Genomic DNA, 21,264 nt, shown 5'->3' with positions numbered 1-21,264 from the left:
GGAAGCAGGAACCTCAATATGAGGGTATTCTGAATCTCCAACAGAATATAAAACTACTCTGGAGAGAAATGGTGTGTCAGGGGCTAGGCATCCTGGGTTCTAATAATGGAAAAATTCTGAGAAGCTATTTGGCCTCTTGGGTATTCTGCTGGTCCTGGCCCCTTTCCCCCTTCCATCAAATCATGTTATTACCTTGGGTTCTTTTTCAGTGTATTTACGAGAAATTCATGTAGGTCTATTCCAGTGGAGTCCGTATATTCTTGACTGGAGTCTAGAACACCACAGTGAAATAAATTAAAAATAAATGAAACTGTCTTGCATGATCTCTAACCCCAAGCAGAAGCCCACAACCTGATCAGGAGACATGAGAACAGGAAAGGAGAATCAGACTTCAGGATTTTTAGCTTAAAAATCAGAATGACCTTGATTTGCCAGCCCCTCAAAATTCCCCATGACAGTGATATAAGGTGGAATCTGGGTCACAGTGTTACATTCGTATTACATTGAAAAGCCACCTTGCCATCAATAAGTATTTATTGAATGTCCAGACACAAACAAAGGTTTTATTCTAGTTAAGGAAAATAAATTCTAGGTACGGACAGACAGGGCTGAATTTTCCAGAATCTCAGCATCATATAAAGAATCAACAATCAAATGTTGATTATTTATATAATTATTTATATTTATTTATAAAATTTTAATCCTAAGATTGCCTTTTTCCTCTTAATTATCACTAAAATTTTTTGGGGGGGCTTCCCTGGTGGCGCAGTGGTTGAGAGTTCGCCTGCCGATGCAGGGGACATGGGTTCGTGCCCCGGTCTGGGAAGATCCCACATGCCGCGGAGCGGCTGGGCCCGTGAGCCATGGCCGCTGGGCCTGCACGTCCGGAGCCTGTGCTCCGCAACGGGAGAGGCCACAACACTGAGAGACCCGCGTACTGCAAAAAAGAAAAGAAAAAAAAAAATTTGAGGGGGGGCCGTACCTCATGGCTTGTGGGATCCTAGTTCCCCGACCAGGGATCAAACCTGGGTCCCCAGAAGTGAAAGCGTTGAGCCCTAACCACTGGACCACCAAGGAATTCCCTTAATTATCATTTTTATGGACCATGTCTTTTGGCTACCAGCCCAAGAATTTAAATCCAAAGAGGGCTTAATAATTACATGCAAATTTACATTATTAAAAAAAAATCACTCCAAGCATCCCCAAACCAAAATATAAATATTATCTAGAGAATCTGCTACCAGTGATGATCCATCACTATTTATTCCAGAGCAAAAATAAAATCAGAATTGACTACAATGTCCTCCCCTATGGGTAGCCCAGTGGTAATGGAATAGCTCTCTGTCAGCCCTTAAGGCAGGGCTGGATAAAGCAGCAAAGAAAGTAACTTAGTTAGGCACCTCCCCAAACAACGATGAAGTCAGCAGGACACTAGGAACTGTTGGGCCGATAAGGTCAGTGGGAAGATGGAAGGAAAAGGCACTGCAGAGCCAGGCCCCAGGACAGATGAGAAAGGGGGAAAGTCTTCACCTCTAGATAGCATCTTCCTTGGGACCTTTTCTTTGTTTTTGTCCTTGTCTTCCTTTTCAGAGACATCCTTTGTGGACTTTTCTTCCTCCTTGTCAGAGGGGCAGCTGATGTGCAACTGAATTATATCCTTGGACAAGGGGAAAGAGAAATATAATCAAGGGGGAAACAACTCTCCTGCAGCCCTGTGAAATCTCAAAGAAGGCAAATCTTAGGGTGGCAGCATTCTCTTACGAAAGAGAATATTTTGTTAATTAAATTGTTTTAGCTTTTGTTCTACCAAAAGGGTAGAGGCTAAGCTTTTTCTGTCAACAATCACAGCCTACTGTATGGAAAGCTCAAGTTATGCTTGCTGTTCCTGCCATAAGAATTGGAATGGAAATGGTTCTAACCACCAGAGGGAAAGGTGTGGGTCTGCATCATCCTGGGTGGTCCAGGTGTGAAGACCTATACTTCATGCTCTCACCCATGCCCTTATTTTACTGCAACAGCCTGTTTTGAAGCTCCTCTACCCTGATTTCCAAGCCTAATGTTGATGCCGTGGGTGCTACACCAGTTTAGCAAACAACTGCCAAACTCAAAGCTACACTTACTCTTATAAAGGACCTACCTGGGTTTCTAGTGGCCCGTCAGCAAACGGGGCAGAAGACTCCTCACACACTGCAAGGCTGCGCACCAACTTCAGCTTGGAATTAGACTGAAAAAAATAAATACACATACATATTCCCTTAGTGGACACTGGGAAAGCTTTTGGCTGAATAAAGGGCATCCTCTTTTGCTCTGTTAGTTGCTTCTTCCATAAATAGGGTTTGTTTTTTTTTTTTTCCTTCAAACAGGTCCTACTCATTCATTCCTGATTCATTTGAAAGATAATTCTCTTGCTTACAACAGTAGATATATAAAAACAAAACAACTACTTTGGACAGATGATAGGAAAACCACTTTGCTTAGCTCTCCTCTCTCTCTAGCTCAGTGCTCCAATATCACACTCAGAAGTTTACTGAGAATACACAGCAGCAGAGCTTAGTAGAAAGACTGGATTTAGAACCAGAAGTCCTAGCTTCAACTCCTGGTTTGAGGCATGAGATATTGAGCAAATTACTTGACCTCTCTGGGTCTCTTTTTGGTCCTCAATAAAAGCGGGATAAAAATGCTTAACGGGTTGGTGTGAGAATTAGATTATATAAGGCATGTAAACATATGTATCATAAATAGTGCCTAGTATAAAGTAGACGATAAATGCTAAGTGACTCTAAACCTGAGGTGGCAAGGGTATGGAAAGAAGTGTCTAAGAAAAAAGTAGAAAGAAAGAAAACTTTCTAACATTTGGGATTCAATGTGACAACTAATCCACTTGGTTTACTTATGCTGGCTGGAGAATCCCCAAAAGATCTGAATTCCACTTTATAAATCACTGCTCTCCTAGGTATCTCCAAAGTCAAAAATTATAGTGACTCATTAGAAGTCTACCTATAAACATTCATTGAGAGTTCTTACAATAAAATCAAAGTTTACAGTAAATACAAAAGCACAAAACATGGTATGTGTGGTCCAGGTAGCACAGTATAGTGAAAAGAATTTGCAAGTCTGAAGAACTGACTTCAAGCCTAGTTTTGCCGCTTTCTAATAAATGTCCTCTGTCAAACTCACTCAAACTCTATAAGCCCAAGCTTCCTCCTCTGTAAAATGGAAATAATAACGATAATAACTGTCTTACTTATTTCTAAGGTTTGGGGGGAAGTGAACAGAGAACACCCTCTGTTTTTTTTCTTTTTGGCCGTGCCTCGCAGCATGCGGGATCCTAGTTCTCTGACCAGGAATCGAACCTGCACCCCCTGCGTTGAGTGGAGTCTTAACCACTGGACCGTCATGGAAATCCTGAACACCCTCTGTTTTAAACTTTACTGTCAAGCCCATCACTGTGGATTAGGCCATGTAAGGCAAGCCACAGAGCCAATTTATCATACATCATAGTCTTCTTCAAACCCAAGCCACATACTGGCTGGAACACTCCCAAATTCTGCCATTATTTTTCAAGGGGAAAGAGGTGGACACCCTTAATTATTACTTCGATGGACAATTCTTCCCAATGTAAGATAAGTTTAATATTTTACTGTTCCCGAATTAAAATTAAAAAGCTATCACACACTAACACCTATAGTCCTACCTGATAACACTGCTTAAAATAATCTGTGACGTACTAATTTTATCATACAATGATTAAAAACAAAATCTTCCTCTTTGCCCCAACCTAAAAAGTGAATCAAAACAAAACAAAACAAAACGAAACAAAACAAAGCCTGTATTTTTAGGATGTCCAAAAATGTTGAATCATTTTACTAATGGTAGAGGATTTATCTTAAAGAAAATTCACACGGCCAAAACCCCCAAAACTGCTGGGAGGCAAAATAAGAGAGCCAGAGATGAGCAGAGAAACTGGCATTACAGCAGAACCAGTACCAGTGTGCTCAGGCTTTGTTTGTGGGAGGCTCTGGCTGGGTATCCTTTCAGGTATCAGAAATAGACTGTGACTGAACTAAAGATAATGGAGAAAAATAAAGCCAGACATTCCAATAGGACATATGTATATGTGCGTGCATGTTTGTGCGTGTGTGTATGCATGTTCACAATCAGGGTACAAGGGACAGGCAAACTTTGCCTATATATAATCCAAATAAACTAGTTATTAGTGGTAAGTCCATTTGTGCAATGTTCTACTAATAACACTAGAAAAGAAGCTATAGAGGAAGGGCTCTCACCTTGGCTCTTTTCCTGGCATGACCGTGGTTGGATGTCCGCCTCTGTTAGAAGGGGATTAGAAAATATTAAAGGTGGGGGAAATAAACACTTAAGTTAAAAGCAATACAAGTTTACAGAGAAAAAGCACTAACTTTAAAACCATTATAATAGCCAAACTATGATGAGACCCAGTTGTTGTGGTTGTCCCCTATGCTACAACTCTAGCAACTGTGACATGGAAGGGACCATAGGCCACCTACAGACAAACCACCACTCACCATGAAGATAAAGAATAGAAAGACATTGACTGGTTGGCCTATTTCACAGATTGATAAAAATTACTTTTGGATAAACCAGGGAATCCTCTCCTGATTAGGATGCTTCTGGCAATGTCACTACCATAGCACAATAGAGTGGTTTTTCCCAAGCTTGCTAACAGGAGCCTATTTAGCCCATAGTGGGTGTGAAATATGGCTCCTAACCATCACTTAAAATAACACCTTTATAGGACAACACATTGAGAGTTCTAACTTGAGATACTCAAAAGACCTGTCCCTGTGGCTGCAGAAATGGAATGAAGGCTCTTCTTGCCAATTGCCTACCTCCCTGAATATGAGAATTCTCCCAGTTCTAAGCTCCTGGTGCAGGCTCTTATAGCCTGTCTGGGTCATGGATATAAGATGGGACAGGATAAAAAGAAGGGAGCATGGAAGATGTGGATAAGACCTCCAGAGCAAAGGGAGGTAAGGAGAGTGAGTAAAGAGCAGGATAGAAGCTGAGGAAGATGAAGAATGAGGGCCTGAGGTGGGATGAGGGAAAGAATGACTAATTAATTGGTAAGGTTTCGAATAGTTGAGAAGTCAAAATGAGGACTTTCGGGAAGACGCTGGGTGACATTTAGGGCTTCTAAGATGTTTGGAATGGAACTCACTGCCACTGAGGTGTGGAAGAAACTGAGGCTGGTGGGTGGAGGAGGGGAAACAGATGGAGGCAGAGTACCAGCATGGTCCTGGGTAGGTGAGGATTTCTTTCCTTTGTCCTCTTCACTAGTTACCAAACAACACTGCTACAATGCAAAATGGAGAACTGGAAATGTGGATGGAAAAAGTGAGAAATGATGGTGAATCTGGTCAGTGGCAAGATCTGTTATAATAAAGGAAGAATCATAGTCCAGGAATATGAAGCAGTATTTGTCACTATTTTTTTCAAATAAGTTATAACATACATACGACACAAACATTCAAGAGTTATAATGAAGGTATGCAGAATAGTAGGTCTCCTTTCACATCTGTCCCCCAGCTACCTGGATCCCTCCTAAAGGATCAACTAGTACTGAATTTCTTGTAATCTTTTACAAGAGATCTTTTATGCATCTATAAGATTATTGTACATGTGTACACACACTTTTTTTTAAACCAAATAGACGGATATTGTACACACTGCCCTAAACCTTACTTTTAAACTTTTTTCAAGGATACCTCCATAGAAGAGACACTGTTTTTCTTAATGGCTACATGGTATTCCATTGTGTGGTCATACCATAACTTATTTTACCAGTCCCTTAAACTGCACCATTTAGGATGTTTCTGATCTTTGTTAGTATAAACAATGCTTCAATGACCATATCATTGAGTATATCTACAAATATGGTATAGTCCATTTAAAAATTTTATAAAGTATTGCTAAATTGCCCTTCAAAGAAGTTATACAAATTTATAACCCTACAAACAATGTATAAATCTGCTTATTTCTCAGAATGCATAATTTTCATTAAATAGTCAAACACATACTGAAAGCCTAATATGTATCAGGCACCATGCTAATTACTGGAGGATACAGAGATTAAAGACACAAACCTTGTCAAAAAGGAACTCATAATCCTGTTGGAGAAGACAGACAAATAGACAATTACAATACAGGACATTAAGTGTATTACAGAGGTACTCATGGAGTGCTAGAGGAGCACAAGTGTCTAACTCAAACCTAGGAATTCACAAATTCACATGTTCACAAGTATTGAGTGCCTACAAGGAACTGTGTTGGGTCCTGGAAATACAAATGATGAGCCTAAACTGACCTGGAGGAGGCCAGGGAAAGAATACCAAGGAGGGCATTCTAGGCAGAGAAAACATGTGTAAAAGCATGCTTTCTCCAAACTTTTCAGGGGCCAGCAAATCAGTTAATGCTGGAGCATAGGATTCCAGAGGTGGATGAATGGCAGGCAAGGGCTAGGTCACAATATGCCATGCTGACAAATCTGGGACTTAGCCTAGGGCAAGGAGACACAGAGAAACTCTGGAGAGAATTAACACAATCAGATCTTTATTTCACAGCCATCTTTCTAAAGCAGTATGGTAGCTGAATCAGAGGGGATTACAAGTATAAAGGCAGAAAGCCCGGCTAGGTTATTTAAAGGACCCACCTAAGTTCAGTATGTGTTAAGTCAGGACTTGCCCATTCTAAACTGAATCTCAGAACCTGCCCTTTATAGCACTGTTTCCATGCCAAAGATGTTCTGAGTTCCAATTGCTGATTCCAAGAATATGTGTCACACAGTACGAGTAATGAAAGTCCCCTTTCCTCAAACTTTCCAGCTCCAATTCGTAACAGGCACTCTCTTGACAGAGTCAGTAAGATTCTTGTGGAGACTTACCAGGTGTGAGTTGGGGGGAAGGTAAGAGAAAGAGCAGAATTTTTAGTGCTGTTGAAGGGGAACACTGGTAGAGGGGAGAGGGCTTCTGAAGGGTGGCCAAGACTTTGTAAAAGGAGCAGGAGTTCCAGTAGATGGCAGCAGCAACTCCACCTGCTCCAGCAGCAACAAAAGGAGTCTGAGGGGAGGCAGGTTCCCCACCCAGCCTCCCACACAATCTATCTGTATATCCAGGTGAAGACATTCTTAAACCAAGTGAGTATCCATAAGGCATATAAAACCTATAGTCACCCTTTCTTTTCTGCCTATCTTCAAGAAGAACACACAACAGGAGTTCAGAACACCACTTAAAATTGTCTCCTGAGAATAGAGTAACTTGGACCAAAAAGTTCATTTAATTATTATCTTCCATGTAACATGACAGCACATAATTAAACATTCAACACTTATTTGTCCTGAGGATTTAAAATTCATTATTGGGATCAGTGGAAGCTAGAAGTATAGCTGGAACAGTGGCGGACTGTCTCCATAAACTCTGGAAGGATGGGCTGGGAATGACAATTCACATGCAAAAGATAATGGAAAGAAAAGCAGCCATGACAGAGATCTGGCAAACTGTAAGAGGAAAAATAGTAGAAAAGCAGGCAGCTAGAGAACAAAATACTTCAGAGAGTTATCTGATTTTAATTCATCCCTTTATGTTGTTGCTGTCTTAATCTTTACGTAAGACAAGGCCTAGGTGAATTGGGTTGTCAAGAGAAATCCTGCTTCAAGTTTCTAGACCCTCCAAAATGTTATTGCTACTGCTCTTTAAACTAACTTACTACAATTAACAGTCTATCTCCTAAGCATATAATAAAGACCAGTCTCACCCCTGGGCAAGAAGGAAAGGATTTATATAATTTGGGCTTGGGTAACAGAGGAAACTAGTAGTGACCACAGGGAAGAGAACTGGAACAGGTAAGCTAGAGGAGGCCCAGAGTCTGGCTGGGTATCAAAGAGGAGCCCTGGAAAAAGCTCGGCTGGCCATCTACTGCCATCATATCTGCACTGTAGTATGAATTCGGATGGAAAACAATAGGCAACCAAAGAATAAAATTCCTCTCACTCACATTTACCAAGTGGCAAGTTCAGAGACTATTTCTGCCCAGAAAATGCTGACTGCTTTAACACAACCAGGATATGAATTTAAAACTGTGTGTAAACCCAGACAGCTCTAGTTTTAAGAGTTTACTGTAGGGACTTCCCTGGTGGCGCAACAGTTAAGAATCCGCCTGCCAATGCAGGGAACAAGGGTTCGAGCCCTGGTCCGGGAAGATCCCACAGGCCGTGGGAGCAACTAAGCCCATGTGCCACCACTACTGAAGCCTGCGCGCCTAGAGCCCATGCTCCGCAAGAGAAGCCACCGCAATGAGAAGTCCACACACCGCAACGAAGAGTAGCCTCTGCTCTCTGCAACTAGAGGATGCCCATGCATAGCAATGAAGACCCAACGCAGCCAAAAATTAAAAAAAAATTTTTAATTAAAAATATGGTTTATTGTATAAGCCATATTATGACTTGTCAAATATGTGTTTGTATATAGTTTGTTTTTTGATAGTCAAAAAATATCAAAATGTAGCAAGAACCAGTGTTATTCAGGTCCTAAGAGATTAGGGATTTCATTCTGTTTTCTTTAGACTTCATTGTGGACTCTGACAAAAAGGGAAGGAGATATTTCTTGAGAGCTGAAGTTGGGTCTTTAGGGAGAATCAAATGTTTGTGTAAGTGACTGGCTTCCTATAGATTTCCAAAGCCACCTCTAATGACGTTTCTATTTTGCTATAAAGAGTGCGCATATGATGCACTTCTAATCCTTACCTGTGTCTCCTGACGCAAACTGGTATCTTCACTCTCTTTCTCAATTTCTTCCTTGCTTGGAGTCTTAGATATAAACTTGTTTTTGTTTACAGATTCTTCCACCAGTTTTTTTTCCGATTCTTTCATTATTTCCAGAGTCTCTTGAGTAGTGTTACTGTTAGACATCTTCTTCAATAGAATACAGCAGCCTCTATGGACTCCTAAAGAAACATGAAATGCATTAAACAGGAGCTGTGTATCTAAACTTAACACACCTGTAAGACTTGTATTTCATACAGAAGCCTGAAATAGCCTTCCTGTAACCCAGCATAGGGTCCTTTGATAAATGTTACCCCTAGATTAATTTCATTTCTTTAAAGAAAAAAAAAAGCTTTACTGAGGTAAAACTGACAGAAACTGCATATATTTAAAATGCACTAGGAATTCTCCAGCAGTCCAGTGGTTAGGACTCCCCTGGCGCTTTCATTGCCAAGGCCCCAGGTTCAATTCCTGGTCAGGGAACTAAGATCCTGTAAGCCATGTGGCACGGCCAAAAAAAAAAAAAAACAATTTGATGAAACACACATACACCTGTGAAACATCATCACAATCAAGATCGTGAGCACATTCATGACCTCCAAAAGTTTCCTCCTGCTCCTTTAAAAGCCCTTCCTCCCCTTTGCTACCACCCGCAGCCAACGACTGTCGCTACAGATTAGTCTCCATTTTCTAGAATTTTACATCATACAGTATATGGATTCTTTTACTCAGCATAATTATCTTGAGATTCACCAGGATTCAGTTCTAAAGCAATGTAGTTTAAGTCCCCTTGGCACTTTATTTGCCCTCCCTTGTTCCCTACAGAAATCTGCTCACATCTTCAGCTTGAGCACTCCACAGAGTTATCTCACTAGATTCTCTCCAGAAAGAAGATATAAAGCTCTATTCAGTACCAGAGAGGATCACTCTCCTTTCCCAAGGAGAACTTCCACAGCTGCCACAAACCACAACACTATTACCAACTTCAAGTATCTCCTCCATCAAAAAGCAGCAAAATCAGACAATGCTTATAGAATCTTAAATTCTTTATCTTAAGCAAGCTGAAAAGGCAAGAAGAGAGTTTTGTAGTCATCTGTCCTTCAGAAAGACTGGGTCTCTCCCTGGAGGAAGAGAGAATCTTTGCTTTGCTATTCACTATTTGGGTTCAGTCACTTTACTGCCTCCCAAAGATGCAGAGATTTGTAGTGCAGGGGTGGTAGCTCTTTATCACTTGCTATCACTACCTGGGAAATCCTGTAGTGAGGTCAATACAGTAATCCAAGCACCCACTCAGTAACAGAAATTGATGCTCTATACAGATGTTCTATACAGTAACAGAAATTGATGCTCTATACAGAGATTCATGTCCTCAACAACTGTTGAAGTCAAAAATGCTTAGCTCCAACAATGGTTTATAATAGAGGTTTCTCTTTCATGGATTATTGACTGTACTTGAATCCTAAATATTTCTTTCCTTTCTTTAAAAAGATAAGACTGGAAACCTTCCCATATGTCCTGTCTATTCCACGTGACTCTAGAAACCAAGCTAAACAAACAGCAATGCTTCAAGAAAATTGTCATGCCAGACATTTTTTCCTCCTTTCAATCAGTTTCAAGGATAAGACCCAGAAAGCTCTTAAGAAGCATGCGTAACCTCATCCTGGCATAAGTTAGTCTGCAAAGATTATTGCTTTGTTCACCTTTTGGTGGCTACTGAGCAGCTGCCTGGAGACTTAGTTTAAAAGGCTAGAGAGTCATTCATACAATCATAGTCATACAGCTGAATTTAAATTCTTTTTATTGATTGATTGATTGGCTGTGTTGGGTCTCCGTTGCTGCGCACAGGGTTTCTCTAGTTGCAGCAAGCAGGGATTACTCTTCATTGCAGTGCACGGGCTTCTCATTGCGGTGGCTTCTCTTGTTGTGGAGCACGGGCTCTAGACGCACAGGCTTCAGCAGCTGCAGCATGCAGGCTCAGTAGTTGTGGCATGAGGGCCCTAGAGCATGAGGGCTTCAGCGGTTGCAGCACATGGTCTCAGTAGTTGCAGGAGGCGGGCCCTAGGGCATGCGGGCTTCAGTAGTTGTGGCATGCAGGCTCAGTAGTTGTGGCGCACAGGCTCTAGAGCACAGGCTCAGTAGTTGTGACACATGGGCTTAGTTGCTCCACGACATGTGGGATCTTTCTGGACCAGGGATCGAACCCGTGTCCCCTGCATTGGCAGGTGGATTCTTAAACACTGTGCCACCAGGGAAGTCACATACAGCTGAATTTAAAGATAAGAAATAGGGACCTCTCTGGTGGCGCAGTGGTTAAGAATCTGCCTGCCAATGCAGGGGACACGGGTTCAAACCGTGGGGTCCAGGAAGATCCCACATGCCGTGGAGCAACTATGCCCGTGTGCCACAACTACTGAGCCTGCACTCTAGAACCCACGTACCACAACTGCTGAGCCTGCATGCCGCAACTACTGAAGCCCGTGCACCTAGAGCCCATGCACCACAACGAAGAGTAGCCCTGCTCACTGCAACTAGAGAAAGCCCGCACACAGCAATGAAGACCCAACGCAGCCAAAAATAAATAAGTAAACAAACAAACAAATAAATAATAAAATAAAGATGAGAAATACTGGAAGAAACTGACTACAATAGAAAATGGCTGATATTTTATTTTTTAATTAATTGATTCAGGACCTGGAGGCTTCTATAAAAAAAGTTACAACCTACAGAGCTTACGTTTTTTTATTTTTATTATTTTTTAATTTATTTTTGGCTGCGTCGGGTCTTCGTTGCTGCACGTGGGCTTTCTCTAGTTGTGGTGAGCAGGGGCTACTCTTCGTTGCGGTGCATGGGCTTCTCATTGCAGTGGCTTCTCTTGTTGTGGAGCACGGGCTCTAGGTGTGTGGGCTACAGTGGTTGCAGCATGCGGGCTCAGCAGTTGTGGTACGCGGGTCCTAGAGTGCGCGGGCTTCAGTAGTTGCTGCACATGGGCTCAGCTGTGGCGTGCGGGCTCAGTAGATGTGGCTTGCGGGCCCTAGAGCGCAGGCTCGCAGTTGTGGCGCATGCGCTTAGCTGCTCTGCAGCACGTGGGATCTTCCTGGACCAGGGGTTGAACCTGTGTCCCCTGCACTGGCAGGCGGATTCTTAACCACTGCGCCACCAGGGAAGTCCCTACAGAGCTACAGATCATTGGCTGTACGTGGGAACTGCATATACACATATATTTGTTTTTTTCCCCCATGGGTAAATCAAGGGTCCATTCTCTTCAGTTTGAAATACAGTAAAACTCAGCACATGCCTTCTCTATTATCTCTTAGCTGGGAAACATCAATAAAGATCAGAATTGGAAGGGTTCTTAGATACAGCCTCATGCAATCTTCCCCATCCTCCCCAAAGAAGAGTCCCTTTGTGTAAGTTCCTGAGAGGAACTTTCTTTCTCCTAGAAAACTCCTGGGACAGGATCAACTATTTCATAAACAGTCTTAACTGTTATATAGTTTCTCCCTATAAAAAGCCATGAACTGTTTCAATCTTGATCCTAAATCTGCCTTAGAGTCAAACAAGATTAAGTTTACTTCTTTTACCACATGACAGATCTTCAATATTTCTCTTTTTCAGGCTTAAATAACTTTAAAAAGATTACTCTGTCAGAAAGAAAAGGTGAGAGGTGGGGAATGGGGGAACTGGATAAAGGTGGTCAAAAGGTACAAACTTCTGGTTATAAGATAAATAAGTACTGGAGAGGTAATGTACAACCTGATGACTATAGTTAACTGTATGGTATATTTAAAAGTTAATAAGAGAGTACATCCTAAAAGTTCTCATAAGAAAATAAAATTTTCTTTGGCCTGAAATTTAATTGAATTTTTTAAAATTCATACAACATAAAGTTAACCATTTTAAAGTGAACAATTCAGTGCATTTAGTACATTCAGTGTTGTGTAACCATCACCTCTATGTAGTCCCAGTACATTTTCATCACCCCAGAAGGAAACCTATGAAGAAACGGATACTAACTAAACTTATTGTGGTAATCATTTCATAGTACATGTATGTTAGGTCATTAAGCAGTACACCTTAAACTTATACAGAGCTATATATCAATTATATTTCAATAAAACTGGAAGAAAAAGGTGGTGATAGGGACAAATATAAAGCAGCTGGTTGTTTCTTTTTCCAGGATGGGCCTCAATTACCAAATAGGTATATTTGTCAATCAGAATGATAACTTTGCAGCTCCTCTTTACATATAAGGCAGAAAAGGCTCAACCATCTGGACACCTGGACTAACTTCACGGTGTCCAAGCACTGTTACTCAGTCAAAGCACTAATGAAAAAACCCAACTAAACCAAAAAACGGTCTTTCATAATAGCCACCTGTGGAATATGGTCACGCATTCCAACTTAAGTTGTAGGGAGCCACATGGTTTCCTTTGTTCACTGGGAAACAGGAAAACTTGAACTTTAGATTGTTTAAGACGTCCATAAAACAGTTATTAATGCAAACACTTTAAACTATTTTGACAGTCATTTCCACTGAGACTACTGGCCTCTTATAGAGGTGTGTAAAACAAAGCAATTCCTTTTTTAAAAATTAATTAATTGATTAATTTTTTGGCTGCGTTGGGTCTTCGTTGCTCCGCACGGGCTTTATCTAGTTGTGGTGAGTGGGGGCTACTCTTTGTTGTGGTGCGCGGGCGTCTCATTGTGGTGGCTTCTCTTGTTGCGGAGCACGGGCTCTAGATGCGCGGGCTTCAGTAGTTGTGGCATGCGGGCGCAGTATTGTGGCTCGTGGCCTCTAGAGTGCAGGCTCAGTAGTTGTGACACACGGGCTTAGTTGCTCTGCAGCATGTAGGAGCTTCCCAGACTAGGGATCGAACCCATGTCCCCTGCACTGGCAGATTCTTAACCACTGCACCACCAGGGAAGTCCCCAAAGTAACTTGTACTCTGAGGAAAAAGGAAGCAGCAGAGAAAGGGTACGGTAGACACTATACTGGCTACCTATCCAAATCTCCCCTTTCTCCCACACTCAATCTAGCCCAGATTTCCTTTTGGTGTTTGCCTTCCTCTGAGGACACATGATCAGGGAAGGTAATCCTATCCCTAAGCCCTAGGAAGTGGATCTTTCTTCTTTTTTTAATTTTATTTGGCTGTGTTGGGTCTTAGTTGTGACACGTGGGATCTTCGTTGCGGCATGTGGAATCTTTTGTTGCTCTGGTGGGCTCTTCGTTGTGGCACACAGGCTTCTCTCTAGTTGTGGCGCTCAGGCTCTAGAGCACGTGGGCTCAGTAGTTGCAGTGAGCAGGCTCTCCAGTTGTGGTGTGCCAGCTCCAAAGTGCACAGGCTCAGTAGTTGCAGCATGTGGGCTCTCTAGTTGTGGCACGTGGGCTCCAGAGCATGCGGGCTCAGTAGTTGTGGCATGCAGGCTCTCTAGTTGTGGCGTGCAGGCTCCAGAGCACATGGGCTCAGTAGTTGCGGCACACGGGCTTAGCTGCCCTGTGGCATGTGGGATCTTAGTTCCCCAACCAGGGATCAAACCTGCGTTCCCTGCATTGGAAGACGGATTCTTAACCACTGGACCACAGGGAAGTCCCTAGGAGGTGGATCTTAATTAGCTAGACTATTCGTGGTAATTCTGTTTCCTTTTTGTGTCTGGGTTAGGAAGGGACAAGTGACTCAACCATCACCAGTGAGACATGAGAGGATTTTGCTAGGTGGGTGGCTTTAAAGAAAGGCTTCTCACTGTATTAAAAAAAGAAAAAAAAGCCACTAGAAAAATGGTTATCTTCTGCTGAAGGTTTGTCTTTTGTGCAGATGATGCCTGGACTGCAACAACCTGCCAACACATGGAGAAGGGTGGATCAGAGAGAGTAAGATAGTAATGAGGGGTCAGAGTTTTAACTCTAGAGTTAAGATCCATCAGAAGATACACCAAGCTCAAAACTGTATTTCTTGAGCTGAGGGTCTCTTTTGTTCTCCAAAATAACCTTTAACTACACTCATTTCCATAATCCTATACAGAAGGCTCTCCTTTCTCTTGGGGCATAAGGATTTCTGGAAACAATTTTTTCTGGGCCAAAACAAAAGCAAAAGTTGCAGCCAAGGGACAAGATAATTTATTAGCAGGAAAAAGAAAGAAAGAAAGAAAAAGCTTTAAAGAGGAAGAATAAAGCCAGTAGACAAGGGTTAAAAGGCAGAGAAGTAATTTCTACTGTGAATGGCTTATTCAATGGAGAAAGGAACTATTTCATATATAACTTGACTAGAACAAAGCAAGACATTAAGCTCCCAGAAGAGCCTAGGTGTGTGCTTCCCTGCAACCTATCTGTGTACGTTGTACATTTCACCCAGGCAAATAGCACAATTTTAAGGCAGAGTGTCTCCTGAGGACACTCAGTGGCTCAAGCTGCACAGAGGGGACTGTCAGAAGTCGAGGGCAAGGAGAGGGAGTGAGGAAATAGGATGATACAGAGGAGGATGATTGGGAGCCAAGATTTGGCAATTTTTTCAGGAAGAATACTGCATATTCCCCATAAATTTTTTGACTGCTGAGGTAAGTACCTTCCAGAGCACAGTGAGATTATATATCCTTCCATCAACTCTATAAACAACCTTCTAGGCATTGTGCCAAAAAGAATATATTATATAGGGGACACTCAGAGAAAGAAGGGCAGTTTCATTTTCTCCCTTTTAATCCATGGCCAAGTAGAGAGAATTAAGAAGGAACAAAATAGCTAGAGGCTAAAAATTCTGACATACCCTGTGGCAAAATCCCTGTAAACTTTCCAGTCCTTTTCTCATTCATATATCAAGAATAAATTACTCCCAGTTGATACTCATACTGAAAAAATATTTAGAATCTAGGGGTTCAGGAGAATGTATAAACAAATTGTGGTATATTCATATAATAGAATACTATTCAACAATTAAAAAAATGAACTTTTGGTGTTTGCTTTCCTCTGAGGACACATGATCAGGGAAGGTGACCCTATCCCTGAGCCCTAGAAGGTGGATCAATCATGCTAATTCTTTTTTGTGACTCGTTTGAGAAGAAGCAAGTGATTCAATCATCACCCATGAGACATGAGGGGACTTTGCTGGGTGTATACTGACATACACAAAAACATGATGGATCTCAAAACTATATAGTAAGTAGATGAAAGTGCATCTCCTTCCCCAAAAATACATACTATATAAGTCCATTTATATGAAATTCAAGAACAGGCAAAACTACCCTACAGTGGTTTAAATCAGAAAGGTTTGGGGGTAAAACACTAATTGGAAAGAGACATAAGGGATTCTTTAGGAGTGATGGAAATATTCCATCTTGTTAGAGGTAATGGTTACATGGGTGTATATAATTGTCAAAATTTATTAGCTGAATGCTTAAGATTTGTGCATTTTATTGTATGTTATTTAAACACAGAGAGCGAAAATAATGCCCTTAGTAGTCAAAACATTGGGGACAAAACATTCATAGGGTTAAAATGGTAGGTTAAAAACAAAACAAAACTGTCTAGATGCCCATGATGGCTAGCCTATTTATACACTCTGACATTGGAGTTAGGAGAAAAGGAAAAACCATTAATGTTTATTGAGTGCAATTATGAACTTGGTGCTTTATGCACTTCCACTCATACCGCCAAGAGTAGTTAAGGCATTTGCCCAAGGTCTGCTGACCTTGGGCAAATGCCTTAACTACTGTCATACTAAATGACAGAATCAGACCCAAACTCTAGTGCTGATGCCAAAGTCTACATTCTTTCTATGACTTTGCTTATTGTTTCTATACATTACTTTAATCCTAACAAAACTCTTTGTTAGGGCATTTCTAAGATGAAGAAGCCAAAGCTCAGAGGAATTATATAACTTTCCCAAGTTACGAGGGGCAAAGGCAAGATTCCAGCCTGTGTCTGATCCCAAAGCCAAAGTTCTAGGTATCCCAAGGTAGACATTCAGGAGTGTTCTGGGATGTGAAGTAAGGTACGGGAGGAGTGCCTAGATGCAAGGCCTCTCTTCAGAGAGTGTCAGTGGGGGACATATTTGGGGGCTTGTAAACTCTCCCATCTTTCCCCTCAATCTGGGTCACCTCTCATGACTTAAAATTTTTTATAGTTTATAGAAAATACCTTATTTGATCTTCTCAAGGTATAAAATATCACCATTTTATTTATAAATGAAATACATTGTTCAGGGCCATACAGTCTGTATAAGAAGCCAGAATTCAAACCCAGGTCTTCTTGATTCCAAAATCCCATGTTCTTTTCACTACAGTGCCCAAACGATGAAAAACAAAAAGAGTATGATAACTGCTTACCTGAAAAGGAAAACTGGTTCAACCGCCCTTGGGAGAAGGACAACAAAGAAGGCCCTACTGAGTTATGAGAGATATGCGTCCAACACTCCCTTCTCTTCAGAGAGAGAAAGCAGAATGTGGGGGAATAGAGTATAAAGTACTTATGGAACATGTAAAGCTATAGTTATGTGACAGTCACCAAGTCCTTTAAGGATTTCAGAAGTCAAATGTCATAGGTTTCACTAGTACTAGGCCAATAAAAATAACAACAACAATAATAACAATTATGCCAGTTTTCTAAAATCAGGGAAGCATGAGAAAATCATCCTGCTCTATAAATGCAAAAGGATTCACTGCTGTGTAAGGGAGGCCACAGGAGTTGGCTGATGTCCAGAGCAATTCCTTAGGCAAAGTAAACAGAGAAACAAGATTAAAATGTTCTGGACATGTACTCTCTTTGTTCAATATCTGTGATAGTTGTACTTGCCCTGAAATGAGAACTACAGGTGCTTTGATCGATGGACTGAAGTGTTGGTTGGGTTTTGTTTCAGTTTCTAACGGCTTCTCTACATTCTTGGCCCAAAATGCCCATTTTACTTCCTTGAGCGAAACAGAACAAATCATATTTCCTCCTCTTTCAGACTCTTTTCAGCAGTGCTCAAACAATGGAGCACCTCTGCTGCTTCTATTTTATTTAGCTTTATCATAGTAATGCCACTATGTAGAAAATATCACAGAATCTTAGGGATGGAAAAGACCTTGAAAGTTCACACTGTCCTTTCCCACGCCCTGGCAAAACTGCTCCTAACTAAACCCAGACAAGACATTCTGGGAAAGAAAAAAAAAAATCACAATTTATCTACTGTTCATGGCATTTCAAGATGTCTTCTATTGCTTAACTTAAACACCATGCAACTAAGTCTGTATTGCCCTACTGTGATGAACTTAGAGATGAATGTTACCACCTATTAGGTGGAAAGGACACCTAAGCCAACAATTTAGTATTAAAAGAATCTTTCAAAATCTAAAATTGAATGTGAGGGGCTTCCCTGGTGGCACAGTGGTTAAGAATCCACCTGCCAGTGCAGGGGACACAGGTTCAAGCCCTGGTCCAGGAAGATCCCACATGCCGCAGAGCAAGTAAGCCCGTGCGCCACAGCTACTGAGCCTGTGCTCTAGAGCCCGCAAGCCACAACTACTGAGCCCATGTACCACAACTACTGAAGCCCGTGCACCTAGAACCCATGCTCCGCAACAAGAGAAGCCACCACAACGAGAAGCCAGTGCACCAAAACAAAGAGTAGGCTCCGCTCTCAGCAACTAGAGAAAACTCACGTGCAGCAGCGGAGATCCAATGCAGCCAAAAATTAAATAAATATAAAAAATAAATAAAATAAAATAAAATTGAATGTGAGTTCAGCCAGAGAAATAAGATAAGAACAATTTAATTTCACATGAAGGAATTGGAAAACTTTAAGAATCATTACTCCTTAAGCCTCTGCTGCAAAGGAGAGCCTGCTATTTATTCCCCAATAGCCAATCACCTCTTCCTCAATACAACTACTGATTTAAAAAAAGATTTTTTTTAATTTATTTTATTTTATTTATTTTTGGCTGCATTGGGTCTTAGTTGCAGCACGCTGGATCTTCATCGAAGCATGCGGTGCGTGGGCTTCTGTCTAGTTGCAACGTGTGGGTTTTCTCTAGTTGTGGTGTGCAGGCTGCAGAGCACGTGGGCTGTGTAGTTTGCGGCATGCAGGCTCTCTAGTTGAGACACGCGAGCTCAGTAGTTGTGGCACGTGGGCTTAGCTGCCCCGCGGCATGTGGGATCTTAGTTTCCTGACCAGGGATCGAACCTGTGTCCCTTGCATTGTAAGGTGGATTCTTTACCACTGGACCGCTAGGGAAGTCCCCAACTACTGATTTTCAGTTGGGCACATGGCTGCCTATAAAAATGCTTCACATGTCCCAACCTCTGTTATAGCTAAAAATGAGTGTGTTACTAGGTTCCAGTCTATGGGATGTAAGTAGAAAGAAGTATTGTTGTAGGTTGGATTATGTCCCCTCAAAATTCATATGTTGAAGCCCTAACACCACACAACCCCAACCCCCCACCCCCGCCCAATACCTCAGAATCTGACTGTATTTGGAGATAGGGCCTTTAAAGAGGTGATTAAATTAAAACAAGGCCTAATCTGGCTGGTATCCTTATAAGAAGAGGAAATTGAGACACACAAAGAGACACCAGAGGTGTATAGGCACAGAGAAAAGACCATGTGAGGATACAGTAAAAAGGAGGCCATTTGAAAATCCAGAAGAGAGACTTCAGGAAAATCCAAATCTGCTGACATCTTGATCTTGAGACTTCTAGCCTCCAGAACTGTGAGAAAATAAATTTCTGTTGTTTACACCATCCAGTTTGTGGTATTTTGTTACAGCGGCCCTAGGAAACTAATACAAGTAGCAAATACAACTTCTATGAAGTATCCTTAATGGAAGTGAATGGCCCTTCTTTACTCATCCCTAATTCTTTTTTTTTTTAACATCTTTATTGGAGTATAATTGCTTTACAATCGTGTGTTAGTTTCTGCTTTATAACAAAGTGAATCGGTTATACATATACATATGTTCCCATATCTCTTCCCTCTTGCAGCTCCCTCCCTCCCACCCTCCCTATCCCACCCCTCTAGGTGGTCACAAAGCACCGAGCTGATCTCCCTGTGCTATGCGGCTGCTTCCCACTAGCTATCTATTTTACGTTTTGTAGTGTATATACGCCCATGCCACTCTCTCACTTTGTCACAGCTTACCCTTCCCCCTCCTCATATCCTCAAGTCCATTCTCTAGTAGCTCTGTGTCTTTACTCCCGTCTTGCCCCTAGGTTCTTCATGACCTTTTTTTCCCTTAGATTCCATATATATGTGTTAGCATACAGTACCTGTTTTTCTCTTTCTGACTTACTTCACTCTGTATGACAGACTCTAGGTCCATCCACCTCACTACAAATAACTCAATTTTGTTTCTTTTTATGGCTGAGTAATATTCCATTGTATATATGTGCCACATCTTCTTTATCCATTCATCTGTTGATGGACACTTAGGTTGCTTCCATGTCCTGGCTATTATAAATAGAGCTGCAATGAACATTTTGGTACGTGACTCTTTTTGAATTATGGTTTTCTCAGGGTATATGCCCAGTAGTGGGATTGCTGGGTCGTATGGCAGTTCTATTTTTAGTTTCTTAAGGAACCTCCATACTGTTCTCCATAGTGGCTGTATCAATTTACATTCCTAACAACAGTGCAAGAGTGTTCCCTTTTCTCCACACCCTCTCCAGCATTTATTGTTTCTAGATTTTTTGATGATGGCCATTAGACTGGTGTGAGATGATATCTCATTGTAGTTTGTTTTTTTTTTTGTTTTTTTTTTTTTTTTAGGTACGCGGGCCTCTCACTGTTGTGGCCTCTCCCGTTGCGAAGCACAGGCTCTGGACGCGCAGGCTCAGCGGCCATGGCTCACGGGCCCAGCCGCTCCGCGGCATGTGGGATCTTCCCGGACCGGGGCACGAACCTGTGTCCCCTGCATCGGCAGGCGGACTCTCAACCATTGTGTCACCAGGGAAGCCCCTCATTGTAGTTTTGATTTGCATTTCTCTAATGATTAATGATGCTGAGCATTCTTTCATGTGTTTGCTGGCAATCTGTATATCTTCTTTGGAGAAATGTCTATTTAGGTCTTCTGTCCATTTTTGGATTGGGTTGTTTTTTTGATATTGAGCTGTATGAGCTGCTTGTAAATTTTGGAGACTAATCCTTTGTCAGTTGCTTCATTTGCAAATATTTTCTCCCATTCTGAGGGTTGTCTTTTGGTCTTGTTTATGATTTCCTTTGCTGTGCAAAAGCTTTGAAGTTTCATTAGGTCCCATTTGTTTATTTTTGTTTTTATTTCCATTTCTCTAGGAGGTGGGTCAAAAAGGATCTTGCTGTGACTTATATCATAGAGTGCACTGCCTATGTTTTCCTCTAAGAGTTTGATAGTGTCTGGCCTTACATTTAGGTCTTTAATCCATTTTGAGTTTATTTTTGTGTATGGTGTTAGGGAGTGTTCTAATTTCATACTTTTACATGTACCTGTCCAGTTTTCCCAGCACCACTTATTGAAGAGGCTGTCTTTTC

The 21,264-nt window shown here is 41.6% G+C and overlaps 1 protein-coding gene across 20 annotated transcripts in view; it reads right to left on the bottom strand.

Annotated features, from left to right (window-relative positions):
* The window catches only part of R3HDM2 (R3H domain containing 2), a 150,999-nt gene that overhangs the window by 35,972 nt on the left and 93,763 nt on the right, over window positions 1-21,264 (bottom strand). For 11 of the 20 annotated variants that reach the window (XM_032647134.1, XM_032647132.1, XM_032647137.1 and 8 more), the window contains exons 3-8: window positions 8,777-8,976; window positions 6,123-6,146; window positions 4,287-4,328; window positions 2,138-2,224; window positions 1,531-1,657; window positions 193-271 (exon numbers count right to left, since the gene is read on the bottom strand). In XM_032647134.1, coding sequence (XP_032503025.1) covers window positions 193-271; window positions 1,531-1,657; window positions 2,138-2,224; window positions 4,287-4,328; window positions 6,123-6,146; window positions 8,777-8,941 — 524 coding nt within the window. In that variant the 5' untranslated portion in view covers window positions 8,942-8,976. Of the gene's footprint in view, window positions 1-192; window positions 272-1,530; window positions 1,658-2,137; window positions 2,225-4,286; window positions 4,329-6,122; window positions 6,147-8,776; window positions 8,977-13,168; window positions 13,434-21,264 lie in introns of those variants that run through there. The other 9 variants (XM_032647139.1, XM_032647140.1, XM_032647148.1 and 6 more) reach the window with 2 other exon arrangements.

This window comes from Phocoena sinus, chromosome 10 (genome assembly GCF_008692025.1).
Source record: "Phocoena sinus isolate mPhoSin1 chromosome 10, mPhoSin1.pri, whole genome shotgun sequence".
In the NCBI taxonomy this organism is placed as follows: Eukaryota; Metazoa; Chordata; class Mammalia; order Artiodactyla; family Phocoenidae; genus Phocoena; species Phocoena sinus.
Note: the sequence above shows the minus strand (reverse complement) of the source record. Positions and strands in the feature narration are given on the sequence as shown.